Genomic DNA, 25,084 nt, shown 5'->3' with positions numbered 1-25,084 from the left:
TCCTGAATCCTCCCCCCCCTCCTCCCCTCTCTGCAGATGACTTCGTCAACCATTTTGAAAAGAAGGTCGATGACATCCGATCCTCGTTTGCTAAGTCAAAACGACACCGCTGGTTCTGCTCACACTGCCCTACCCTATGCTCTGACCTCTTTCTCCCCTCTCTCTCCAGATGAAATCTCGCGTCTTGTGACGGCCGGCCGCCCAACAACCTGCCCGCTTGACCCTATCCCCTCCTCTCTTCTCCAGACCATTTCCGGAGACCTTCTCCCTTACCTCACCTCGCTCATCAACTCATCCCTGACCGCTGGCTACGTCCCTCCCGTCTTCAAGAGAGCGAGAGTTGCACCCCTTCTGAAAAAACCTACACTCGATCCCTCCGATGTCAACAACTACAGACCAGTATCCCTTCTCTCTTTTCTCTCCAAAACTCTTGAGCGTGCCGTCCTTGGCCAGCTCTACCGCTATCTCTCTCAGAATGACCTTCTTGATCCAAATCAGTCAGGTTTCAAGACTAGTCATTCAACTGAGACTGCTCTTCTCTGTATCACGGAGGCGCTCCGCACTGCTAAAGCTAACTCTCTCTCCTCTGCTCTCATCCTTCTAGACCTATCGGCTGCCTTCGATACTGTGAACCATCAGATCCTCCTCTCCACCCTCTCCGAGTTGGGCATCTCCGGCGCGGCCCACGCTTGGATTGCGTCCTACCTGACAGGTCGCTCCTACCAGGTGGCGTGGCGAGAATCTGTCTCCTCACCACGCGCTCTCACCACTGGTGTCCCCAGGGCTCTGTTCTAGGCCCTCTCTTATTCTCGCTATACACCAAGTCACTTGGCTCTGTCATAACCTCACATGGTCTCTCCTATCATTGCTATGCAGACGACACACAATTAATCTTCTCCTTTCCCCCTTCTGATGACCAGGTGGCGAATCGCATCTCTGCATGTCTGGCAGACATATCAGTGTGGATGACGGATCACCACCTCAAGCTGAACCTCAGCAAGACGGAGCTCCTCTTCCTCCCGGGGAAGGACTGCCCGTTCCATGATCTCGCCATCACGGTTGACAACTCCATTGTGTCCTCCTCCCAGAGCGCTAAGAACCTTGGCGTGATCCTGGACAACACCCTGGCGTTCTCAACTAACATCAAGGCGGTGTCCCGTTCCTGTAGGTTCATGCTCTACAACATCCGCAGAGTACGACCCTGCCTCACACAGGAAGCGGCGCAGGTCCTAATCCAGGCACTTGTCATCTCCCGTCTTGATTACTGCAACTCGCTGTTGGCTGGGCTCCCTGCCTGTGCCATTAAACCCCTACAACTCATCCAGAACGCCGCAGCCCGTCTGGTGTTCAACCTTCCCAAGTTCTCTCACGTCACCCCGCTCCTCCGCTCTCTCCACTGGCTTCCAGTTGAAGCTCGCATCCGCTACAAGACCATGGTGCTCGCCTACGGAGCTGTGAGGGGAACGGCACCTCAGTACCTCCAGGCCTGATCAGGCCCTACACCCAAACAAGGGCACTGCGTTCATCCACCTCTGGCCTGCTCGCCTCCCTACCACTGAGGAAGTACAGTTCCCGCTCAGCCCAGTCAAAACTGTTCGCTGCTCTGGCCCCCAATGGTGGAACAAACTCCCTCACGACGCCAGGACAGCGGAGTCAATCACCACCTTCCGGAGACACCTGAAACCCCACCTCTTCAAGGAATACCTAGGATAGGGTAAGTAAGGGTAAGTAATCCTTCTCACTCCCCCCCAACAAGAGTTAGATGCAAGTGGCTGTTCCACTGGTTGTCATAGGTGTTTGCATCAATTTGTAAGTCGCTCTGGATAAGAGCGTCTGCTAAATGACTTAAATGTAAATGTAATAAAATGCCAAAGTCCTAATTGCTAAAGGTTCCTGGTTGATATGGATCAATAATGTATCACCTTATATTTAACTAATGTAACGAGTGAGTGATTGATCAAATTAGTAACACTTTGTGTGCAGTATGTGTCCATTATGTGTGCATTTCTGTGCTATTTATTTTTGTATATTTTAAGAGGTTTTCTAAAACACTTGCATGTGCATTACTTTAAGACTGTTTGTGTGTGTGTGTCTGTATGTGTGTTTCTGTGTGTGTTTGTGTGTGTGTGTGTGTGTGTGTGTATGTGTGTGTGTGATGCTCCGTTGGTTGTAGGGCAGCATTAGCCATGCTTTTCTCCTGCAGATTAAATCAGTGTGGTTGGATGTAAGCCTGCCTGCTCAGTGGCCCACTTTCTATCTCTCCCAGTACTATACCCCCACCCCTCCACCACTCCCCCTACTACCCCCACTATGTCGCATGGCCCAGACTCGTGATGCCTCTACTTGGCCACAGCTCTGAGCATGCTGCAGTACAGCAAAGACCCAGATATCTCTCCTCTCCTCCTGCACTCTCTAGCTCACTTCTCTGAGCTTTTTTGATGAAACCCAATCAGATCCCAGCTCCCAGCTAGCTGCCTCTTGTAGAAACATTCAGAATGAGCTTACTTTTCCCATCAGGCCTGTATGAGGAGTGACTTCATTTTCATTCTTCAATAATGCAATAGAGCAACACGTCTTGACTTTGATCAACCAATGGTGTGTTGGATCCCACCCACATACATTTTCTTTCACACCCCCTCATTACCATATTGGAGCAAGAAATACAAAAATAAATAAATGAAGTCAATATAAATGAATAAAATGAACAAGGGCTAATAAGGGCTAATAATTATTTATCTATTTATGTGTGCATTCATTCATCCATGTATTTATTTATCTATTTATGTGTGAATGTATTTATTTATTCATGTATTTATCTATTTATATGTGAATGTATTTATTTATTCATGTATTTATCTATTTACGTCTGCATTTATTTATGGCAGGTTTGGTTCTCTATAAGCTAGCAGGGTTGGGGTCAATTTGAATTGAAGTTAGTCAATTCAGGAATTAAACTGCAATTCCTATTCAATAATTTAACAAATAAAAAATGTGAATCACTTCCTGAATTGACTGACTTCAATTCAAATTGACCTCAACCCTGTTAACTAGTGGGGCCACCCTCTGAATTAAAGTCCAGTGTGCTTTCTATCTCAAACCACCTATTAAATTCTCAACTGTATGAATCTTTGTGAACTAGAACACAATACTACAATATTTTTTTATTTTACAGATGCAAAACTGTGCAGATTAAAACATATATTGAAATGATTTGGCACTATAGTATTTATAAATTCTGTTTAATTTATCAAACATATCAAGAAGACAAATTCGATTGATGTGGTACAGTAGGAAGTTACTAAATTAACTTGCAGTTGTCTTAGTTCGTCTTGTAGTGATCAAGACTTTCTTTCTGTTCTAGAACGCTGATGACAGGTTTGAAACATATTTTCTCCATAAGGACTGCTAAGTCATTTTGTGTTGCTCTGAATTTGCCTGGGCATTGAGCCAATCAATACGCAGCCTGGATGTCGCTTGGAGTAACACGTCTGCCATGCGTCAGGGACAAAATGCTGATCCATACAGTGGCCGGCAGGAGAATACGACATCACCACAAGCCTAATCACTCCAGCATAACACTCCACTTCTCTCCTTTAGTAGAAACTTTAGTGGAAAATCTATTAACTGTTACCCAGAAATGATTTGATATTAAGATAAAAACACTTCCATTGGACCGTTAAATTGAATAAATGATTCAGATCCGTAATAGTCTGGCCCATTTTCACATACATTATATTATTAGATTCAAAGAGCAAGCTTAAAAACCTATAGCAAGGTGGAAAAGGTGCACACACTGACCATGCCACCCTTCAGGATATCTTCACATGTGTCTCTACAAAGTAGCACCAGATTAAAAACAGTGCAACAAGACAACACAGTTGAACAACAGGACTCCCAAGTGCAAAACACAGAGCACAGGATGAAAACAGCAGGGACTAAGGAGGTGGGAAGGGAGGTTGGGGCAGGAGGACAAATCCCCAAAGCAATCAATGCCAACACAACTTGTAATGTCATTTAAGATTGCTTTTGAGTTTCCATAGAACATGGGGTGGGGTGACAGAGGCTCTACCTGTAATACTACTGCCGTCTGGTAGGAAGGGATGTAATTACCGTAAGAAGGAAAAACCATCCAACCTGTTAATGTCCTCTTCCCCGAGTAAGTGTTTTTGGAGGGGGGAGTACCTTCCAGGAGAGATGGGCATGGGGGGAAGACTGCACTTGTACTCCAGAGTGCCGTTGTTGCCCCCGGAAGAGATATGATTTTCCATTGCTGGAGAGAATGCTGGAAAGAAAACAGTTGTGTACATTGCTCGTCAGACTTCAGCATTCAGTTATTGACTACACGTATCAATCAACCAATCACTTAATCAAATATATATAATTTAGAAGCTCACACATTTAGAGGCTCACACAATGTTGGAACATTGGCATAATACATTATCTAAAAACACAATAGAAATATGACTAAATCCAATGCTTTGGCATTCAAATGTACATGACACTATGCACATTGCACTCAAAAACAATCACTACACACATCACATTCAAATTGAGGCTCTATCTAAACTCAGGGATGATACTAAAGAGTTGAACAAACATGCTGCATCAGAGTGAAACGAAACATTCATTTGCAAAGTGAAAGATTACTGCCCTGATCTAGAACAGTAGAGGTTACTCATACAGGTTTCATCTGTCATTTAAGTGTTGGTCTCTTGTACACTATTCGGACTCCAAACTAAAATAGTCTCTCTACAGGTGGGGGACTAGGGTAAAGCTGCCACTAGGCGGTGATCTTGGGTCAGTTTTGCACTGCCCCCCACTTAAGGTCAGGATGGGGGAAGGGGAAGCTGATCCTAGATCTGCTGCTGGTGGAAAATTCACGCCGGAGCACGGGTGGGTAGAGTGGTGAAAAAGAGGTGAAACTCACAGTGCGTGATATCAGGTGGCCCATAGGGATCTGATAAGTAAACACTGGTGGGCTTGCCCACCTTCAGGTACACAACGTCAGAAGTGTTCTTCAGTATGGCTACAGCCTCCTCGTGGGAGACCTCTTCCAGAGTGTAGTTGTTCACCTGTTGGGGTGGAGAGAGCATGGAGAAAATCACAGGCATTGCGTAAGATGGTTAAACATCGTGTTCCACTCCTCACATGCCAGACCGACATCATGCTACTTGGTGCTGCCAAATGCAGATTACGATGGCTGTGGTCCCCTGGAGCTGGAGGCAGCAGGAAGGTAGCCAGTTGAATTAACCTGCAGTTAAGCAACTCACTCTTCTGAAAAATGCACTGTTGTACAATGTTGGCAGGTAGCCTAGCGGTTAGGAGTGTTGGGCCAGTAACCAAAATCGCTGCTTCGAATCTCCGGCCCAACTAGGTGAAAAATCTGTCAATGTGTCCCTGAGCAAGGCACTTAATCCTAGGTGCTTTGGATAGGAGCGTCTGCTAAATGGCTCAAATATAAATAAATAAATCACTATTCTATTTTGAAAACCTTTATGAATGATGTTGAATACATGTGTTATGAAGGTTGTTATGCAGTACAACGCTTTCACAGTACAGTATGTTAGTGGTCCACCTATGCGGTATGAGGACAGGGCAGTGCAGGAATAGTGAAGCTGCAGTAACTTACCATAAGCAGCCGGTCTCCAACCTGTAAGCGCTGGTCCTTCTGTGCTGCACCTCCATCTATGATCTTAGTGACAAAGATGCTGTTGTCCCCCGGGATGTGCTGATTGCCCACCCCTCCTGCGATGCTGAAGCCCAGCCCTGATGAGAAATAGGGTGGAGGTTGAAAAAGAATGTGTTGTGGCCCAGGGTGGTTTAGTGGTCTAGGCTGCTGCCTCCAGATCACAAGCACAAGCCACTTGTATCAGCAAGGTACGCTTTACAGACAACTGTAGCGCTAGAAAGTAGATTTGAAGCGTAAGAAGATGGTTCAGCAAAGAGAACCTTGTGTTTTTGCTGCTTCACTGATGTGCCGCTTCTGCGGCCAGTGTAGCATGTTAAATTGATTTCAGTGGGTTTGTCTCAATTCCTGCCAGCAGAAGTGGGTACAAAACCCCCAATGATAAAATACTGAACAAAACAAAGAATATTGGATGTGCTTGGTTATAGATAGACAAACAAAGGAAAGGGAGTTTAGTAACCTTTTGGTCCTTTGATGAGTTTGATTTCAATGACAGTTTCCAGCATGGGTCTCCTCCGGCGAACGTACAGCCTGACGATAGAGCCAGCCACCTTCAGGGCCTCCACTGCCTTACTGTGGGACACCTCAGACACGTCGGCATCATTCACCCGCAGGATGCAGTCATTCACTCTGCAAGGAAGGAAGAGGATGGGAACATGAGTGCAAATCTGGGAAACAGTATTTGTGTGTGAGCGTGCGTGTGTGAGCGTGTGTGGCAGGGGGCCCCTGCTGCAGTGTTAGCCTTTGACCCAGTGAAGAGAGGCCACAAATATCCATGTCCCCGCGTTTAAGGCCAGAACTCTCCTGAGGCGCATTGTAAGGGACCAGCTGGGATCCTATGCACACACACACACACACACACACACACACACACACATACACACACACACGCTCAAGCAGAGCGAGGGATTCTGCCTATTTACACATGTATAATAGCTGTGTTTTTATCCTCAGGATGAAGCCTTGGTCAGCAGTGAGTTTTGTTAGTTTGCAGAAAGTACACTTTATGCATTTCCAGTACAATGCCCAAAGTTGAATGTCTGATTATTATACAGCTGTTCAACTACTGAACAGTTGGGGTGTATTCATTAGCACACACCCCAGCAAAGAAAAACGTTTGCACCATATGCTTCATAGAAAGGTATTTTATTCTGAACTAAAAATATAATTGGCCGTGTCCAAAACATGTCTTTCCTACTGCTTACTAAAACTACAGGTAACTGACAAAATAAAGGAAGCACTTAAGTAAATGAGAGTTCTGGCAGCTCTTAAATCAAATCAAATCAATCAAATCAAACTTTATTTGTCACATACACATGGTTAGCGAGTGTAGCGAAATGCTTGTGCTTCTAGTTCCGACAATGCAGTGATAACCAACAAGTAATCTAACTAACAATTCCAAAACTACTGTCTTATACACAGTGTAAGGGGATAAAGAATATGTACATAAGGATATATGAATGAGTGATGGTACAGGGCAGCATACAGTAGATGGTATCGAGTACAGTATATATATATGAGATGAGTATGTAGACAAAGTAAACAAAGTGGCATAGTTAAAGTGGCTAGTGATACATGTATTACATAAGGATGCAGTCGATGATATAGAGTACAGTATATACGTATGCATATGAGATGAATAATGTAGGGTAAGTAACATTATATAAGGTAGCATTGTTTAAAGTGGCTAGTGATATATTTACATCATTTCCCATCAATTCCCATCATTAAAGTGGCTGGAGTTGGGTCAGTGTCAATGTCAGTGTGTTGGCAGCAGCCACTCAATGTTAGTGGTGGCTGTTTAACAGTCTGATGGCCTTGAGATAGAAGCTGTTTTTCAGTCTCTCGGTCCAAGCTTTGATGCACCTGTACTGACCTCGCCTTCTGGATGATAGCGGGGTGAACAGGCAGTGGCTCGGGTGGTTGATGTCCTTGATGATCTTTATGGCCTTCCTGTAACATCGGGTGGTGTAGGTGTCCTGGAGGGCAGGTAGTTTGCCCCCGGTGATGCGTTGTGCAGACCTCACTACCCTCTGGAGAGCCTTACGGTTGAGGGCGGAGCAGTTGCCGTACCAGGCGGTGATACAGCCCGCCAGGATGCTCTCGATTGTGCATCTGTAGAAGTTTGTGAGTGCTTTTGTGACAAGCCGAATTTCTTCAGCCTCCTGAGGTTGAAGAGGCGCTGCTGCGCCTTCTTCACGACGCTGTCAGTGTGAGTGGACCAATTCAGTTTGTCTGTGATGTGTATGCCGAGGAACTTAAAACTTGCTACCCTCTCCACTACTGTTCCATCGATGTGGATAGGGGGTGTTCCCTCTGCTGTTTCCTGAAGTCCACAATCATCTCCTTAGTTTTGTTGACGTTGAGTGTGAGGTTATTTTCCTGACACCACACTCCGAGGGCCCTCACCTCCTCCCTGTAGGCCGTCTCGTCGTTGTTGGTAATCAAGCCTACCACTGTTGTGTCGTCCGCAAACTTGATGATTGAGTTGGAGGCGTGCGTGGCCACGCAGACGTGGGTGAACAGGGAGTACAGGAGAGGGCTCAGAACGCACCCTTGTGGGGCCCCCGTGTTGAGGATCAGCGGGGAGGAGATGTTGTTGCCTACCCTCACCACCTGGGGGCGGCCCGTAAGTCCAGTACCCAGTTGCACAGGGCGGGGTCGAGACCCAGGGTCTCGAGCTTGATGACGAGCTTGGAGGGTACTATGGTGTTGAATGCCGAGCTGTAGTCGATGAACAGCATTCTCACATAGGTATTCCTCTTGTCCAGGTGGGTTAGGGCAGTGTGCAGTGTGGTTGAGATTGCATCGTCTGTGGACCTATTTGGGCGGTAAGCAAATTGGAGTGGGTCTAGGGTGTCAGGTAGGGTGGAGGTGATATGGTCCTTGACTAGTCTCTCAAAGCACTTCATGATGACGGAAGTGAGTGCTACGGGGCGGTAGTCGTTTAGCTCAGTTACCTTAGCTTTCTTGGGAACAGGAACAATGGTGGCCCTCTTGAAGCATGTGGGAACAGCAGACTGGTATAGGGATTGATTGAATATGTCCGTAAAAACACCGGCCAGCTGGTCTGCGCATGCTCTGAGGGCGCGGCTGGGGATGCCGTCTGGGCCTGCAGCCTTGCGAGGGTTAACACGTTTAAATGTCTTACTCACCTCGGCTGCAGTGAAGGAGAGACCGCATGTTTTCGTTGCAGGCCGTGTCAGTGGCACTGTATTGTCCTCAAAGCGGGCAAAAAGTTATTTAGTCTGCCTGGGAGCAAGACATCCTGGTCCGTGACTGGGCTGGGTTTCTTCTTGTAGTCCGTGATTGACTGTAGACCCTGCCACATGCCTCTTGTGTCTGAGCCGTTGAATTGAGATTCTACTTTGTCTCTGTACTGACGCTTAGCTTGTTTAATAGCCTTGCGGAGGGAATAGCTGCACTGTTTGTATTCGGTCATGTTACCAGACACCTTGCCCTGATTAAAAGCAGTGGTTCGCGCTTTGTTTCACGCGAATGCTGCCATCAATCCACGGTTTCTGGTTAGGGAATGTTTTTATAGTTGCTATGGGAACGACATCTTCAACGTTATGGTGTGTTATGGTGTGGGGTGCATTTTCCTGGCATGGTCAAGTTCCACTCAACCCCTTAAAAGACAAGGTGAACACCAATAAAGGCACAATAAATGGGGTTGTCATTCAATAAATGTCATTCTGAGGGATCACCTCCAACCTATGGTGAATCATTTCTATCCTGATGGGAGTGGGCTCATCCAGGATGCCCTCTTCCACAGGGCATGAGTGGTCACTGAATGGTTTGATGAGCATGAAAACGATGTAAACCATATGCCATGACCATCTCAGTCACCAGATCTCAACCCAATTGAACACTTATGGGAGATTCTGGAGGGGCGCCTGAGACAGCGATTTCCACCACCATCAACAAAACACCAAATTATGGAATTTATCGTGGAAGAATTGTGTCGTATCCCTCCAATAGAGGAGTTGTAAAGAAAACAGAGTTGTAAAGAAAACGCCATATCTCAGACTGGCTAATAAAAAGAAAAGATTAACATGGGCAAAATAACACAGACACTGGACAGACGAACTCTACCTAGAAGGTCAGAATCCTGGATTCTCTTCACTGTTGACGTTGAGACTGGTGTTTTGCGGGTACTATTTAATGAAGCTGCCAGTTGAGGAGTTGTGAGGTGTTTGTTTCTCAAACTAGACACTCTAATGTACTTGTGCTCTTGCTCAGTTGTGCACCGGGGCCTTCCACTCCTCTTTCTATTCTGGTTAGGGCCAGTTTGCCCTGTTCTGTGAAGGGAGTAGTACACCGCGTTGTACGAGATCTTCAGTTTCTTGGCAATTTCTCGCATGGAATAGCTTTCATTTCTCAGAAGAAGAAGACTGACGAGTTTCAGAAGAAAGTTTTTTGTTTCTGGCCATTATCAGCCTATAATCGAACCCACAAATGCTGATGTTCCAGATACTCAAATAGTCTAAAGAAGGCCAGTTTTATTGCTTCTTTAAATCAGAACAACAGTTTTCAGCTGTGCTAACATAATTAAATAGGGGTTTTCTAATGATCAATTAGCCTGATAAACTTGGATTAGCTAACACAATGTGTCATTGGAACACAGGAGTGATGGTTTCTGATAATGGGCCTCAGTACGCCTATGTAGATATTCCATTAAAAAATCTGCTGTTCCCAGCTACAATAGTCATTTACAACATTAACAATGTCTACAATGTATTTCTGATCAATTTGATGTTATTTTAATGGACAATTTTTTACAATTATCTTTCAAAAAGAAGGACATTTCTAAGTGACCCCAAACCTTTGAACGGTAGTGTATATATAAATGGATCTAGCAACTACAGACAGCCCCTTTAAGTATATCAAAAGTGTGCGGGTTTGAGTATGTGTCCATTAAATCTATGATTTTTTTTTATCACCATGAAGTAGATTGAGCAATAAAAGCCACACTTTTATTTCATAGGCTGGGATCAGCACTATGCAGCTGTTGCAAGAGCGCATTTTTCACTGGCTGTCCACTGGTTAGAAAAACTATGACTGATAGGTAGATTCAACCTCTTGAATTCAACCATTATTGGTTTCAAATAGTTATTTAGATTTGTGAACAGCCATCCACAACAACCACAATCCGTAAGGAGCAAATAGCTAAATGAGAGAACAGCAGTGTGATTCACATCAATGCACTATGTAGATATCAATAATAAGTGATATCCGTATCACCATAGACTACACCACTACTGTCATCCTTACCACCAAGCTTTTATTCAAATTGGATAATCTTTGGATGCCAACAGCAGTCACACCATTGGAAGACATAGCTTGGACTGTAGCCTACAAAAGCCTATTCCTGCTCTTTTCCCGCGATCCATCAAACACATTTGGTGTGTCATTATAGTGGTCTCTGACTTGTGGTCAGACTCGCTCAGGTGTAACAAACTTAAACTTGCGCCTTTTTTCAATGCTGCTTTGAATGTCATTGAGAAAACAGAGAAGTGTCAAATATTTTTTATCGCAAACATCCTTTCTGAATTTCAAAGTAATCCTCGAAGTAATCATCTAGTTTTTCAAAAGTATCTGTAATTTGATTACAATATTTTTGCTGGTAACGGATTACAGTTACTGTTTTTTTGTAATCCCTTACATCAAATCAAATTTTATTGGTCACATACACATGGTTAGCAGATGTTAATTCGAGTGTAGCGAAATGCTTGTGCTTCTAGTTCCAACAGTGCAGTTATATCTAACAAGTAATCTAACAATTCCCAACAACGACACACAAATCTAAAGGGGTGAATGAGAATATGTACATGTAAGTATATGGATGGGCGATGGCCGAGGAGCATAGGCAAGGTGCAGTAAATGGTATAAAATACAGTATATACATGTGATATGAGTAATGTAAGAAATATAAAACATTATTAAAGTGGCATTATTTAAAGTGGCATTGTTTAAAATGACTAGTGATCCATTTATTAAAATGTCCAATGATTGGGTCTCAATACAGTATATACATGTGATATGAGCAATGTCAGATATATAAGCATTATTAAAGTGGCATTATTTAAAGTGGCATTTAAATTGACTAGTGATCCATTTATTAAAATGTCCAGTAATTGGGTCCCCCCACCACATAAAAAAGATTACACGATTGCCCCTACCACATCCATTGATCGTCAGCTAGAGGTTGCTAAAGTTAACTGGAGTTTGTAGTGACTGGTTAAAGAAAACGGAAGCATGGATGATAGTTTCTCTTGGCCCATAGACTACTTTCAGGTTGCGGAATCATCGAACATCAAGTTGTAAAATCCTGAACTTCCCTTTTAGTTTCTGTTATCTTGTGAACGAAGTGATGCTCTAAGCATCCCAAAAGTCTTACGTTTTGTAGAGTTCTCCCAGAGAAAAGCTTGAGTATTTCCTATTTACATTCAGCTACAACGTAAGAGCAACAATGTGCTTAGAATAAGTAATGTTATGCTACATTCCCCGGACTGTGCAGTGAATAAATTACCACAAGAGGAGAAGTGTGCCTGACTATAATACTTAAACAGTGTCAAAAGCCATTGTGTCTTTGAGACGGTAGGCCTTTTCCACTAATGCATTAGTCTCTGTGCACATCTTAGAAAACAAAACATTCATTGGACACGCCAGTGTGATTTATCCAAAGCTGAGCAGAGCTCCCCAAAGTCAGGCAAGGGTAAAACAGAGAGAGCATGTAATTGGTTCTCTAAGTGACATTTCTCTCTTGACTCACACCGAATCTAGAACTGATTATTTACCCACCACCTCTTAAAGAAGACTTTTGTTTGGCTCTGCATTCAAGTAGGCTCAAATGACTTCTACAAGGAGTAATACTGTTATAGCATATAGTCTGCCATAGTACCACATGTGAGATTTATATTGGGGTGTTTAGGGATAGTTTCGGGAATAAATGCAATCCAATTAAACGTTAACGTTAACCCAAATGACTAACAGAGACAATGTGAATGGTAGATTTATGGAACAAATGGACAAAGAACAGCTCTCAAAGTAAGATAACATTTGGGGGTAAATCTGAAAACAAATCCTTTCAGCCTATCCATTACATGACAGAGCCTTCAAAACATAGCATATACAGTTGAAGTCAGAAGTTTACATACACCTTAGCCAAACACATTTAAACTCCGTATTTCACAATTCCTGACATTTAATCCTAGTAAAAATTCCCCGTGGGTCAGAAGTTTACATGTTTTACTGTGGGTATACAGTTGAAGTCGGAAGTTTACATACACCTTAGCCAAATATGTTTAAACTCAGATTTTCACAATTCCTGACTTTTAATCCTCGTAAAAATTCCCTGTTTTCGGTCAGTTAGGATGACCCCTTTACTTTAAGAATGTAAAATGTCAGAATAATAGTAGAAAGAATAATTTATTACAGCTTTTATTTCTTTCATCACATTCCCAGTGGGTCAGAAGTTTACATACACTCAATTAGTATTTGGTAGCATTGCCTTTAAATTGTTTAACTTGGGTCAAACGTTTTGGGTAGCCTTCCACAAGCTTCCCACACTACGTTGGGTGAATTTTGGCCCATTCCTCCTGACAGAGCTGGTGTAACTGAGTCAGGTTTGTAGGCCTCCTTGCTCGCAAACCCATTTCAGTTCTGTCCACAACTTTTCTATAGGATTGAGGTCATGGCTTTGTGATGGCCACTCCAATACCTTGACTTTGTTGTCCTTAAGCCAATTTGCCACAACTTTGGAAGTATGCTTGGGGTCATTGTCCATTTGGAAGACCCATTTGTGACCAAGCATTAACTTCCTGACTGATGTTTTGAGATATTGCTAACAATATATCCACATAATTTTCCTTTCCTCATGACGCCATTTATTTCGTGAAGTGCACCAGTCCCTCCTGCAGCAAAGCACCCCCACAACATGATGCTCCCACCCCTGTGCTTCACGGTTGAGATAATGGTCATTATGGACAAACAGTTATATTTTTGTTTCATCAGACCAGAGGACATTTCTCCAAAATGTACGATCTTTGTCCCCATTTGCAGTTGTAGTCTGGCTTTTTATGGCGGTTTTGGGGCCGTGGCTCCTTCCTTGCTGAGCGGCCTTTCAGATTATGTCGATATAGGACTCGTTTTACTGTGGATACAGATACTTTTGTATCTGTTTCCTCCAGCATCTTCACAGGGTCCTTTGCTGTTGTTCTGGGATTGATTTGCACTTTTCGCACCAACGTATGTTCATCTCTAGGAGACAGAACGCATCTCCTTCCTGAGCGGTATGACGGCTGCGTGGTCCCATGGTGTTTATACTTGCGTACTATTGTTTGTACAGATGAACGTGGTATCTTCAGGCATTTGGAAATTTCTCCCAAGGATGAACCAGACTTGTGGAGGTCTATGATTTATTTTCTGAGGTCTTAGCTGATTTTCTTTGATTTCCAGTGATGTCAAGCAAAGAGGCACTGAGTTTGAAGGGTGGCATTGAAATACATCCACAGGTACACCTACAATTGACTCAAATGATGTCAATCAGAAGCTTCTAAAGCCATGACATAATTTTCTGGAATTTTCCAAGCTGTTTAAAGGCACAGTCAACTTAGTGTATGTAAACTTCTGACCCACTGGAATTGTGATACAGTGAATTATAAGTGAAATAATCTGTCTGTAAACAATTGTTGGAAAAATTACTTGTGTCATGCACAAAGTAGATGTCCTAACCGACTTGCCAAAACTATAGTTTGTTAACAAGAAATTTGTGGAGTGGTTGAAAAACGAGTTTAAATGACTGCAACCTAAGTGTATGTAAACTTCCGACTTCAACTGTATACAGTGCCTTCAGAAAGTATTCCCACCCCTTGACATGTTACACAGTTTTTTGCGTTACAGCCGGAATTTAAAATGGATTAAATTGAGATATTTTGCCACTGGCCTACACACAATACCTCATAAGGTCAAAGTGGAATAATGTTTACAAATTAATTCAATTTGAGTATTCAACCCCTTTGTTATGGCAAGCTTAAATAAGTTCAGGAGTAAATAACATGATTTTTGATACACATAATTGTAAGTTCCCGCAGTTGAACAGCAAACTTTAAACACAGATTCAACAACAATGACCAGGGAGGTTTTCCAATGCCTCGCAAAGAAAAGTTAGTATTGGTAGATGGGTAAAAAAAAAGCAGACATTGAATATCCCTTTGAGCATGATGAAGATATTAATTACACTTTGGATGGTGTATCAATATACTCAGTCACTACAAATATACAGGTGTCCTTCCTAACTCAGTTGCCGGAGAGGAAGGAAACCGCTCAGGGATTTCACCATGAGGCGAAATTGTGACTTTAAAAGAGTTACAGAGTTTAATGCTGTGATACAACAACATTGTAGTTACTCCACAATATTAACCTGGCAGAGTGAGAGTGGAAAAAAGGACCCTGTACAGAAACATGCATCCTGTCTGCAACAAAGCACTAAAGTAATACTGCAAAAAAATGTGGCAAAGCAATAGACTCTTCATTCTGAATGCAATGTGTAAAGTTTGGGGAAAATCCAATACAACACATTACTGACTAACACTCCATAATTTCAAGCATAGTGGTGACTGTATCATGTTATGAGTATGCTTGTAATCATTAAGGACTGGGGAGTTTTTTTAAGATAAAAAAGTAAACCAAAGAACAGTCAACATCCTAGATGAAAACATGGTTCAGTCTACTTTTCACCAGACACTGGGAGATGAATTCACCATTCAGCAGGACAATAACCTAAAACACAAGGTCAAATCTACACTGGAGTTGCTTACCAAGAAGGCAGTGAACATTCCTGTAATGAATTTCCTCCTCTTCTTCCGAAGAGGAGAGGCGAAACGGATCAGAGGACCAATACGCGGCGTGGTAATTGTCCATGGTTCTTTTTAATACGTTAAGGTACACATGAACAACTGACTACAAGAAATGTGAAAACTCAAAACAGTCCTATCTGGTGCAAAGACAGAGACAGGAACAATCACCCACAAACACACAGTGAAACCCAGGCTACCTAAGTATGATTCTCAATCAGAGAAAACCAATGACACCTGCCTCTGATTGAGAACCATACTAGGCCGAAACATAGAAATTCCCAAAACCTAGAAAAACAAACATAGACTGCCCACCCAACTCACCTGACCATACTAACTAAATACAAAACACAGGAAATAAAGGTCAGAACGTGACAGTACCCCCCCCCCCAAAGGTGCGGACTCCGGCCGCAAAACCTTGACCTATAGGGGAGGGTCTGGGTGGGCGTCTGTCCGCGGTGGCGGTGCTGGCGCGGGACGAGGACCCCACTTTACCATTGTCTTAGTCCGCCTTATTGTCCGCCTCCGTGGCTTTCTCACCATGGCAACCCCTCTCAATGACCCCACTGGACAGAGGGGCAGAAGCTCTGGACAGAGGGACAGGGGCTCTGGCGCCTCTGGGCTGAGGGGCTCTGGCGCCTCTGGGCTGAGGGGCTCTGGCGCGGCGCCTGGGCTGAGGGGCTCTGGCGCCTCTGGGCTGAGGGGCTCCGCCCGCAGCGGGAGCGCCCGGACAGGCGGGAGGCTCCGCAGCGGCGCCCGGACAGCGGCGCCCGGACAGGCGGGAGGCGGGAGGCTCCGGCAGCGGCGCCGGACAGGCGGGAGGCTCCGGCAGCGGCGCCGGACAGGCGGGACGGGACGCTCCGGCAGCGGCGCCGGACAGGCGGGAGCACCTGCAGGGAGGAGACTGAGAGACAGCCTGGTGCGTGGGGCTGCCACAGGAACCACCAGGCTGGGGAGACCTTCAGGAGGCTTGGTGTTAGGAGGAGCCTGAAAGACCAGGCTGTGGGGGAGCACTGGAGCTCTGGTGCGCAACCTTGGCACCACTTCCCCAGGCTGGACAACTACTCTAGCCCGGACCCTCCAGAGTGCAGGCACAGGTTGAACCGGGCTGTGGGTAAGCACGGGAGATCTAGTGCTTACTACACGCACCTCTCCCCTAGGCTCCACTCCCACAGTTGCCCGGCACGAGCGGAGCGCAGGCAGAGGACGCACTGCACCCTCCCAGCGCCCCGGAGACACAGCACGCAGAGCCGGCGCAGGATAACCTGGACCAAGACTGCGTACCGGCGACCAGACCCGCTGAGCAGGCACCATACGCCCTGGCTCAATGCCCACACTCACATGGCACTTTCGGGGGGCTGCCCTATAGCGCACCGGGCTATGGACACGCACTGGCGACACCGTGCGCTTAACCGCATAACACGGTGCCTGACCAGTAATGCGCTGCTTATCATAAGCACGAGGAGTGAGCTCAGGTCTGCTACCTGGCTTAGTACCACACCTCGTGTGCCCCCCCCCCAAATTTTTTTTTGGGGCTGCCTCTCGTACCTGTCGCACTGCCGTGCTGGCTTCGCCAACCTCATTCTCCTGTAACCTTCCTTGCATTGCTCCTTCGAATCCCAGGCGGGCTCCGGCACTCTCCCTGGGTCGACCGCCCACCTATCTATCTCCTCCCAAGTTGTGTAGTCCAGATTCTGCTCTGATGCTGGCCGCTGTTGTTGCTGCTGCTGCTGCTGTCGTCGCTGTCCTTTACCACACCGCTTGGTCCGATTTGGGTGGGTGATTCTGTAATGAATTTCCTCCTCTTCTTCCGAAGAGGAGAGGCGAAACGGATCAGAGGACCAATACGCGGCGTGGTAATTGTCCATGGTTCTTTTTAATACGTTAAGGTACACATGAACAACTGACTACAAAAAACAAGAAATGTGAAAACTCAAAACAGTCCTATCTGGTACAGAGACAGGAACACCCACAAACACACAGTGAAACCCAGGCTACCTAAGTATGATTCTCAATCAGAGACAACCAATGACACCTGCCTCTGATTGAGAACCATACTAGGCCGAAACATAGAAATTCCCAAAACCTAGAAAAACAAACATAGACTGCCCACCCAACTCACGCCCTGACCATACTAACTAAATACAAAACACAGGAAATAAAGGTCAGAACGTGACAGTTCCTGAATGGCCGAGTTACAGTTTTGAATTTAATCTGCTTGAAAATCTATGGCAAGACTTGAAAATGGTTGTCTAGCAATGTCCAACAATCAATTTGAAAGAGCTTGAACATTTTGAAATGGTCAAAACTGTTAGAGACTTACCCAGGGAGACTCACAGCTGTAATCGCTGCCAAGGCTGATTCTAACATGCATTGACTCAGGGGTGTGAATACTTATGTAAATGAGATATTTCTATATTTAATTTTAATCAAATTTGCAAAGATTTCTAAAAACATGTTTTCACTTTGTCATTATGAGGTAAAAAAAAATATATTTAATCAATTTTGAATTCAGGCTGTAATACAACAAAATGTGGAATATATCAAGGGGTATGAATACTTTCTGAAGGCACTTAGATCAAATGATGGGTGAGAGTCCATGAGCCACCCATAGGTTCCCGAGTCGCGAAGCGGTCTAAGTCACTGGATCTAGGTGCTAGAGGTGTCACTACAGACCCTGGTTCATTCCCGGGCTGTGTCACAACTGGCCGTGATCGGGGGTCCCAAAGGGTGGCGCACAATTGGCCCAGCATCGTCCGGGGTAGGCCGTCATTGTAAAATAAGAATTTGTTCTTAACTGACTTGCGTAGTTAAATAAAGGTTAAATAAAAATAAAAGTTCAAATTCATTCTGACAGCAAAATGCTCTTGTATAATTGCTATCTCAATGTCTTGAGTGTTCGTTTGTAAAGGGCTCAATCCATAGCACTCACCTTAACCGGCTATCCTCTGCTGCCGCGCCACCAGGGATAATCTTGGTGATGAAGATCCCTGGGTCATCACCGATATGGGGGTTATCTGTTCCTCCAGCGATGCTGAAACCCAACCCTGAGTTCCCCTATAGAGCATGAAGAACAATTAATAAAACATCTACCAGTACTTTTACACTTCTATTCCTTTATAATGTTAAACTGTATCCTAGCCTATATTACATACAACATAAAAATACCATTTCTATTTTGCTGGTATTCTTCAATCTGCTGCCATGTGAACAGCAACAGCAGAGAAGTTTAGCCTCATGCTTGTGTATCAGGAAGTCAACCTGACACTGCTGTTTACATTGTGCATCACTGACTCTACCTTTAAAATCATTTGACAATTTAGCAATTCTCTTGTAGGTGCATGTTTTCCCAGAATTCCACATTCTGTCTAATTTGCATTATGCACGCACCCAACTTACTGAAAACTAATCCGAACAAACAATTTCTAGTACTAGAAATATGTCCGAAAACATACTTTTATAGCAAAAAATAATAATTCCTAAATAAACAATTTGAAAGTGAAATAAACATATAACACAAGTCAATATTTCATTTTTAGTTTGAAAAAAGTAAATTGATAAACATTTTTTTACTTAATTTTCGGGTTCACAGGATTCACTTTTTCTTTTCGATTTGTATGACTTCATAACAAGTAAACACAATACAGAGGCTGAGGCAGAAAATGCATAATTCTCGAATGCCAACAACCCAGCTCCATCGGTTTTATGAGCCAAATCCCCCTCGACACTTACAAAATGAATGTGGACGCTTTGATTAAATTGCTAACTGATGAGAGTAGGAGCATCTCTTGACTAAATATCCACTGACCCTGCAGGCTGAGCTGAGGGCATGGTGAATACAATGGCCACTGATCTCCCTCAGGGGAAGCTTCCCTCTCCATAAATACAAACAGAACTCAATCAGGCTGAGATGAGATGGAAGTGATGATAGCTAGCTCACTCAAGTGCACTCATAATCACAGCCCATTGGCTAGCTAGGGCAATGGAAGTGGAGAACATAGATACAGGGTCCTGTGGCGTGAAGCCTAAATAGCACAGACATAGCATTAGCATTAGCCCCAAAGCCACTGTTTATGTCTGCTTTTGCCCCTGAGGGTGAGCTGTGCAGTTTGCACCAAAGGCTCAAGGCTCCGCTTTTGGATGACTTTTCCCTTCCTTTGACTGATCTGACCTTTCCCTATTGTAATGCATTGTTTAGGGTCATGAGGATTCTTTTCCAGTAGTCAAAATGTCTTTGACAGCCAAGCTAATCCTCTTATCACCATTGAGCCTTGAGGATGCTCTCCCTGGCTGTTCTCATGCAAATGCTATGTCCCAATTAAGGGCTGGCCTGCTCAAAACACCCACAGGACTTTGATGTTTGTGTTATTGAGCTTGTCTGGCTGAGATCAATTTGCTTCAGTGGAAAGTAAAACAGGTTCCTGTTTTAGTTTGGATAACGGAATAACAAATGATGACGGCATTCCCATTTTAATTTTAAATTGGTGCATGAAGCTGGAAACCCTTTCTTGAGCCTGGGGTTACTGTGTCTTTGGCAGTTTTTGAATTCATCTAGCTTCTCCAACAGCTTCAAAATTGTGTCAGTTGGCTTCTTTTTGTTGTTTGTTTATCTGTGGGGTCAAGACGTTTTGAAACATATGTGGCAGAGGTAGTTTGGTGACTAACAGTGACTTTAAACACACTCACCTACAGTTTACCTAAAGAAAATAACCTCACACTCAACGTCAACAAAACTAAGGAGATGATTGTGGACTTCAGGAAACAGCAGAGGGAACACCCCCCTATCGACATCGATGGAACAGTAGTGGAGAGGGTAGTAAGTTTTAAGTTCCTCGGCGTACACATCACAGACAAACTGAATTGGTCCACCACACAGACAACCTCAGGAAGTCAGCTTGTCACCAAAAGCACTCACAAACTTCTACAGATGCACAATCGAGAGCATCCTGGCGGGCTGTATCACCGCCTGGTACGGCAACTGCTCCGCCCACAACCGTAAGGCTCTCCAGAGGGTAGTGAGGTCTGCACAACGCATCACCGGGGGCAAACTACCTGCCCTCCAGGACACCTACACCACCCGATGTTACAGGAAGGCCATAAAGATCATCAATGACAACAACCACCCGAGCCACTGCCTGTTCACCCCACTATCATCCAGAAGGCGAGGTCAGTACAGGTGCATCAAAGCTGGGACCGAGAGACTGAAAAACAGCTTCTATCTCAAGGCCATCAGACTGTTAAACAGCCAACACTAACATTGAGTGGCTGCTGCCAACACACTGACACTGACTCAACTCCAGCCACTTTAATAATGGGAATTGATGGGAAATTATGTAAAATATATCACTAGCCACTTTAACCTCTTTAACCTATGGGGGCGCTGTGTCATTATTGGATAAAAAGACGTGCCCGTTTTAAGCGCAATATTTTGTCACGAAAAGATGCTCGACCAAGCATGGAATTGACAGCCTTGGAAAGACACAACTCTGACGTCTCCAAAACTGCAAAGATATTATCTGTGCGTGCCCCAGAACTAATGCAATAGGCGAAACCAAGATGATGTTTCATACAGGAAATGCCCCGGATTCTGTAGGCGCTGTGTTCCAATGTCTCCTTATATGGCTGTGATTGCGCCAGGAATGAGCCTGCGCTTTCTGTATATTCCCCGAGGTGTCTGCAGCATTGTGACGTGCTTGTAGGCATATCATTGGAAGATTGACCATAAGAGACTACATTTACCTGGTGTCCCACCCGGTGTCCTGTGTGCGTAATCAGTAAGTCCATGCATGTTCCATTTCTTCAGAATTGAAAGTAAACTGCCACGATGGATTTTATCGTCGATAGATATGTGAAAAACACCTTGAGGATTGATTCTAAACATCGTTTGCCATGTTTCTGTCGATATTATGGAGTTAATTTGGAAAAAAGTTCGCGTTTTAATGACTTTTTTTTTTCCCTTACCCAAACGCGATGAACAAAACAGCGATTAGTCGACACAAATAATATTTTCTGTAAAAACGGAACATTTGCTGTCTAACAGAGTCTCCTCATTGAAAACATCTGACGTTCTTCAAAGGTAAATGATTTTATTTGAATGCTTTTATGGTTTTTGTGGAAAATGTTGCATGCTGAATGCTAATGCTAAATGGTACGTTAGCCATCAATACTGTTACACAAATGCTTGTTTTGCAATGATTGAGAAGCATATTTTGAAAATCTGAGATGACAGTGTTGGTAACAAAAGGCTAAGCTTGAGAGCAAATAGATTCATTTCATTTCATTTGCGATTTTCATGAATAGTTAACGTTGTGTTATGCTAATGAGCTTGCTGATAGATTTACACAATCCTGGATCCAGGGTTTTTTCGTAGCTAAACGTGACGCAGAAAACGGAGCGATTTGTCCTAAACAAATAATCTTTCAGGAAAAACTGAACATTTGCTATCTGAGAGTCTCCTCATTGAAAACATCTGAAGTTCTTCAAACGTAAATGATTTTATTTGAATGCTTTTATGGTTTTTGTGGAAAATGTTGCATGCTGAATGCTAACGCTAAATGCTACGCTAAATGCTACGTTAGCCATCAATACTGTTACACAAATGCTTGTTTTGCAATGGTTGAGAAGTGTATTTTGAAAATCTGAGATGACAGTGTTGTTAACAAAAGGCTAAGCTTGAGAGCAAATAGATTCATTTAATTTCATTTGCGATTTTCATGAATAGTTAACGTTGTGTTATGGTCATGAGCTTGAGGCTGTAGTCACGATACCGGATCCGGGATGGCTCGACGCAAGAAGTTAAACAATGCTACCTAATATATTGTTTACATACCCTACATTATTCATCGCATATGCATACGTATATACTGTACTCTATATCATCTACTGCATCCTTATGTAATACATGTATCACTAGCCACTTTAACTATGCCACTTTGTTTACATACTCATCTCATATGTATATACTGTACTCGATACCATCTACTGTAGAGCCTATGCTGCTCTGTACCATCACTCATTCATATATCTTTATGTACATATTCTTTATCCCCTTACACTGTGTATAAGACAGTAGTTTTGGAATTGTTAGTTAGATTACTTGTTGGTTATTACTGCATTGTCGGAACTAGAAGCACAAGCATTTCGCTACACTCGCATTAACATCGGCTAACCATGTGTATGTGACAAATAAAATTTGATTTGATTTGATTTACAATATGCAGCAGCTGCCTCTTAACTTGGCCTATTAACGTATCCTGCCTGTCGCATTTAACGACTACGCTAGATTATGATGCCCTTTATGGGAAATGACTGTGATGATCATACCTTGTTCAATTTCAATGACTGTGATGAGTATACCATGTTCAATTTCAATTACTGTGATGATCATACCTTGTTCAATTTCAATGACTGTGATGAGTATACCTCGTTCAATTTCAAAGACTGTGATGATCATACCTTGTTCAATTTCAATGACTGTGATGAGTATACCTTGTTCAATTTCAATGACTGTGATGAGTATACCTTGTTCAATTTCAATGACTGTGATGAGCGTCCTCATTCAATTTCAATGACTGTGATGAGTATACCTTGTTCAATTTCAATGACTGTGATGAGTATACCTCGTTCAATTTCAATGACTGTGATGAGCATCCCTCATTCAATTTCAATGACTGAGATGAGCGTCCCTCATTCAATTTCAATGACTGAGATGAGCATCCCTCATTCAATTTCAATGACTGTGATGAGCATCCCTCATTCAATTTCAATGACTGAGATGAGCGTCCTCATTCAATTTCAATGACTGTGATGAGCATCCCTCATTCAATTTCAATGACTGTGATGAGCATCCCTCATTCAATTTCAATGACTGTGATGAGCATCCCTCATTCAATTTCAATGACTGAGATGAGCATCCCTCATTCAATTTCAATGACTGAGATGAGCATACCTTGTTCAATTTCAATGACTGTGATGAGCATACCTTGTTCAATTTCAATGACTGTGATGAGCATACCTTGTTCAATTTCAATGACTGTGATGAGTATACCTTGTTCAATTTCAATGACTGTGATGAGCATACCTTGTTCAATTTCAATGACTGTGATGAGCATACCTTGTTCAATTTCAATGACTGTGATGAGTATACCTTGTTCAATTTCAATGACTGTGATGAGTATACCTTGTTCAATTTCAAAGACTGTGATGATCATACCTTGTTCAATTTCAATGACTGTGATGAGTATACCTTGTTCAATTTCAATGACTGTGATGAGTATACCATGTTCAATTTCAAAGACTGTGATGAGCATACCTTGTTCAATTTCAATGACTGTGATGAGTATACCTTGTTCAATTTCAATGACTGTGATGAGTATACCTTGTTCAATTTCAATGACTGAGATGAGCGTCCTCATTCCATTTCAATGACTGTGATGAGCGTCCCTCATTCCATTTCAATGACTGTGATGAGCATCCTCATTCAATTTCAATGACTGTGATGAGCATCCCTCATTCAATTTCAATGACTGAGATGAGCGTCCCTCATTCAATTTCAATGACTGAGATGAGCATCCTCATTCAATTTCAATGACTGAGATGAGCATCCCTCATTCAATTTCAATGACTGTGATGAGCATCCCTCATTCAATTTCAATGACTGAGATGAGCGTCCCTCATTCAATTTCAATGACTGTGATGAGCATCCCTCATTCAATTTCAATGACTGTGATGAGCATCCCTCATTCAATTTCAATGACTGTGATGAGCATCCTCATTCAATTTCAATGACTGAGATGAGCGTCCCTCATTCAATTTCAATGACTGAGATGAGCATCCCTCATTCAATTTCAATGACTGTGATGAGCATCCCTCATTCAATTTCAATGACTGAGATGAGCATCCCTCATTCAATTTCAATGACTGTGATGAGCATCCCTCATTCAATTTCAATGACTGTGATGAGCGTCCCTCATTCAATTTCAATGACTGAGATGAGCTTCCCTCATTCAATTTCAATGACTGTGATGAGCATCCCTCATTCAATTTCAATGACTGTGATGAGCATCCCTCATTCAATTTCAATGACTGTGATGAGCATCCCTCATTCAATTTCAATGACTGTGATGAGCATCCCTCATTCAATTTCAATGACTGTGATGAGCATCCCTCATTCAATTTCAATGACTGTGATGAGCATCCCTCATTCAATTTCAATGACTGAGATGAGCATCCCTCATTCCATTTCAATGACTGTGATGAGCGTCCCTCATTCAATTTCAATGACTGTGATGAGCATCCCTCATTCAATTTCAATGACTGTGATGAGCATCCCTCATTCAATTTCAATGACTGTGATGAGCATCCCTCATTCAATTTCAATGACTGTGATGAGCGTCCCTCATTCAATTTCAATGACTGAGATGAGCATCCCTCATTCAATTTCAATGACTGTGATGAGCATCCCTCATTCAATTTCAATGACTGTGATGAGCATCCCTCATTCAATTTCAATGACTGAGATGAGCATCCCTCATTCAATTTC

At 43.4% G+C, this 25,084-nt stretch overlaps 1 protein-coding gene across 20 annotated transcripts in view; it reads right to left on the bottom strand.

Annotated features, from left to right (window-relative positions):
* Positions 1–25,084, bottom strand: part of LOC118389840 (disks large homolog 2) — a 294,551-nt gene that overhangs the window by 43,902 nt on the left and 225,565 nt on the right. For 15 of the 20 annotated variants that reach the window (XR_008147349.1, XM_052529619.1, XM_052529613.1 and 12 more), the window contains 5 exons: positions 18,476–18,600; positions 6,147–6,316; positions 5,630–5,766; positions 4,928–5,072; positions 4,111–4,282 (listed from right to left, as the gene is read on the bottom strand). Coding sequence is in view for 19 of the 20 variants with exons in the window: in XM_052529619.1 (XP_052385579.1) it covers positions 4,111–4,282; positions 4,928–5,072; positions 5,630–5,766; positions 6,147–6,316; positions 18,476–18,600 (749 nt within the window). In the remaining variant the exon portion in view is untranslated. The remainder of the gene's footprint in view (positions 1–4,110; positions 4,283–4,927; positions 5,073–5,629; positions 5,767–6,146; positions 6,317–18,475; positions 18,601–25,084) is intronic. The other 5 variants (XM_052529616.1, XM_052529624.1, XM_052529630.1 and 2 more) reach the window with 1 other exon arrangement.

Source organism: Oncorhynchus keta, chromosome 11, assembly GCF_023373465.1.
Source record: "Oncorhynchus keta strain PuntledgeMale-10-30-2019 chromosome 11, Oket_V2, whole genome shotgun sequence".
In the NCBI taxonomy this organism is placed as follows: Eukaryota; Metazoa; Chordata; class Actinopteri; order Salmoniformes; family Salmonidae; genus Oncorhynchus; species Oncorhynchus keta.
Note: the sequence above shows the minus strand (reverse complement) of the source record. Positions and strands in the feature narration are given on the sequence as shown.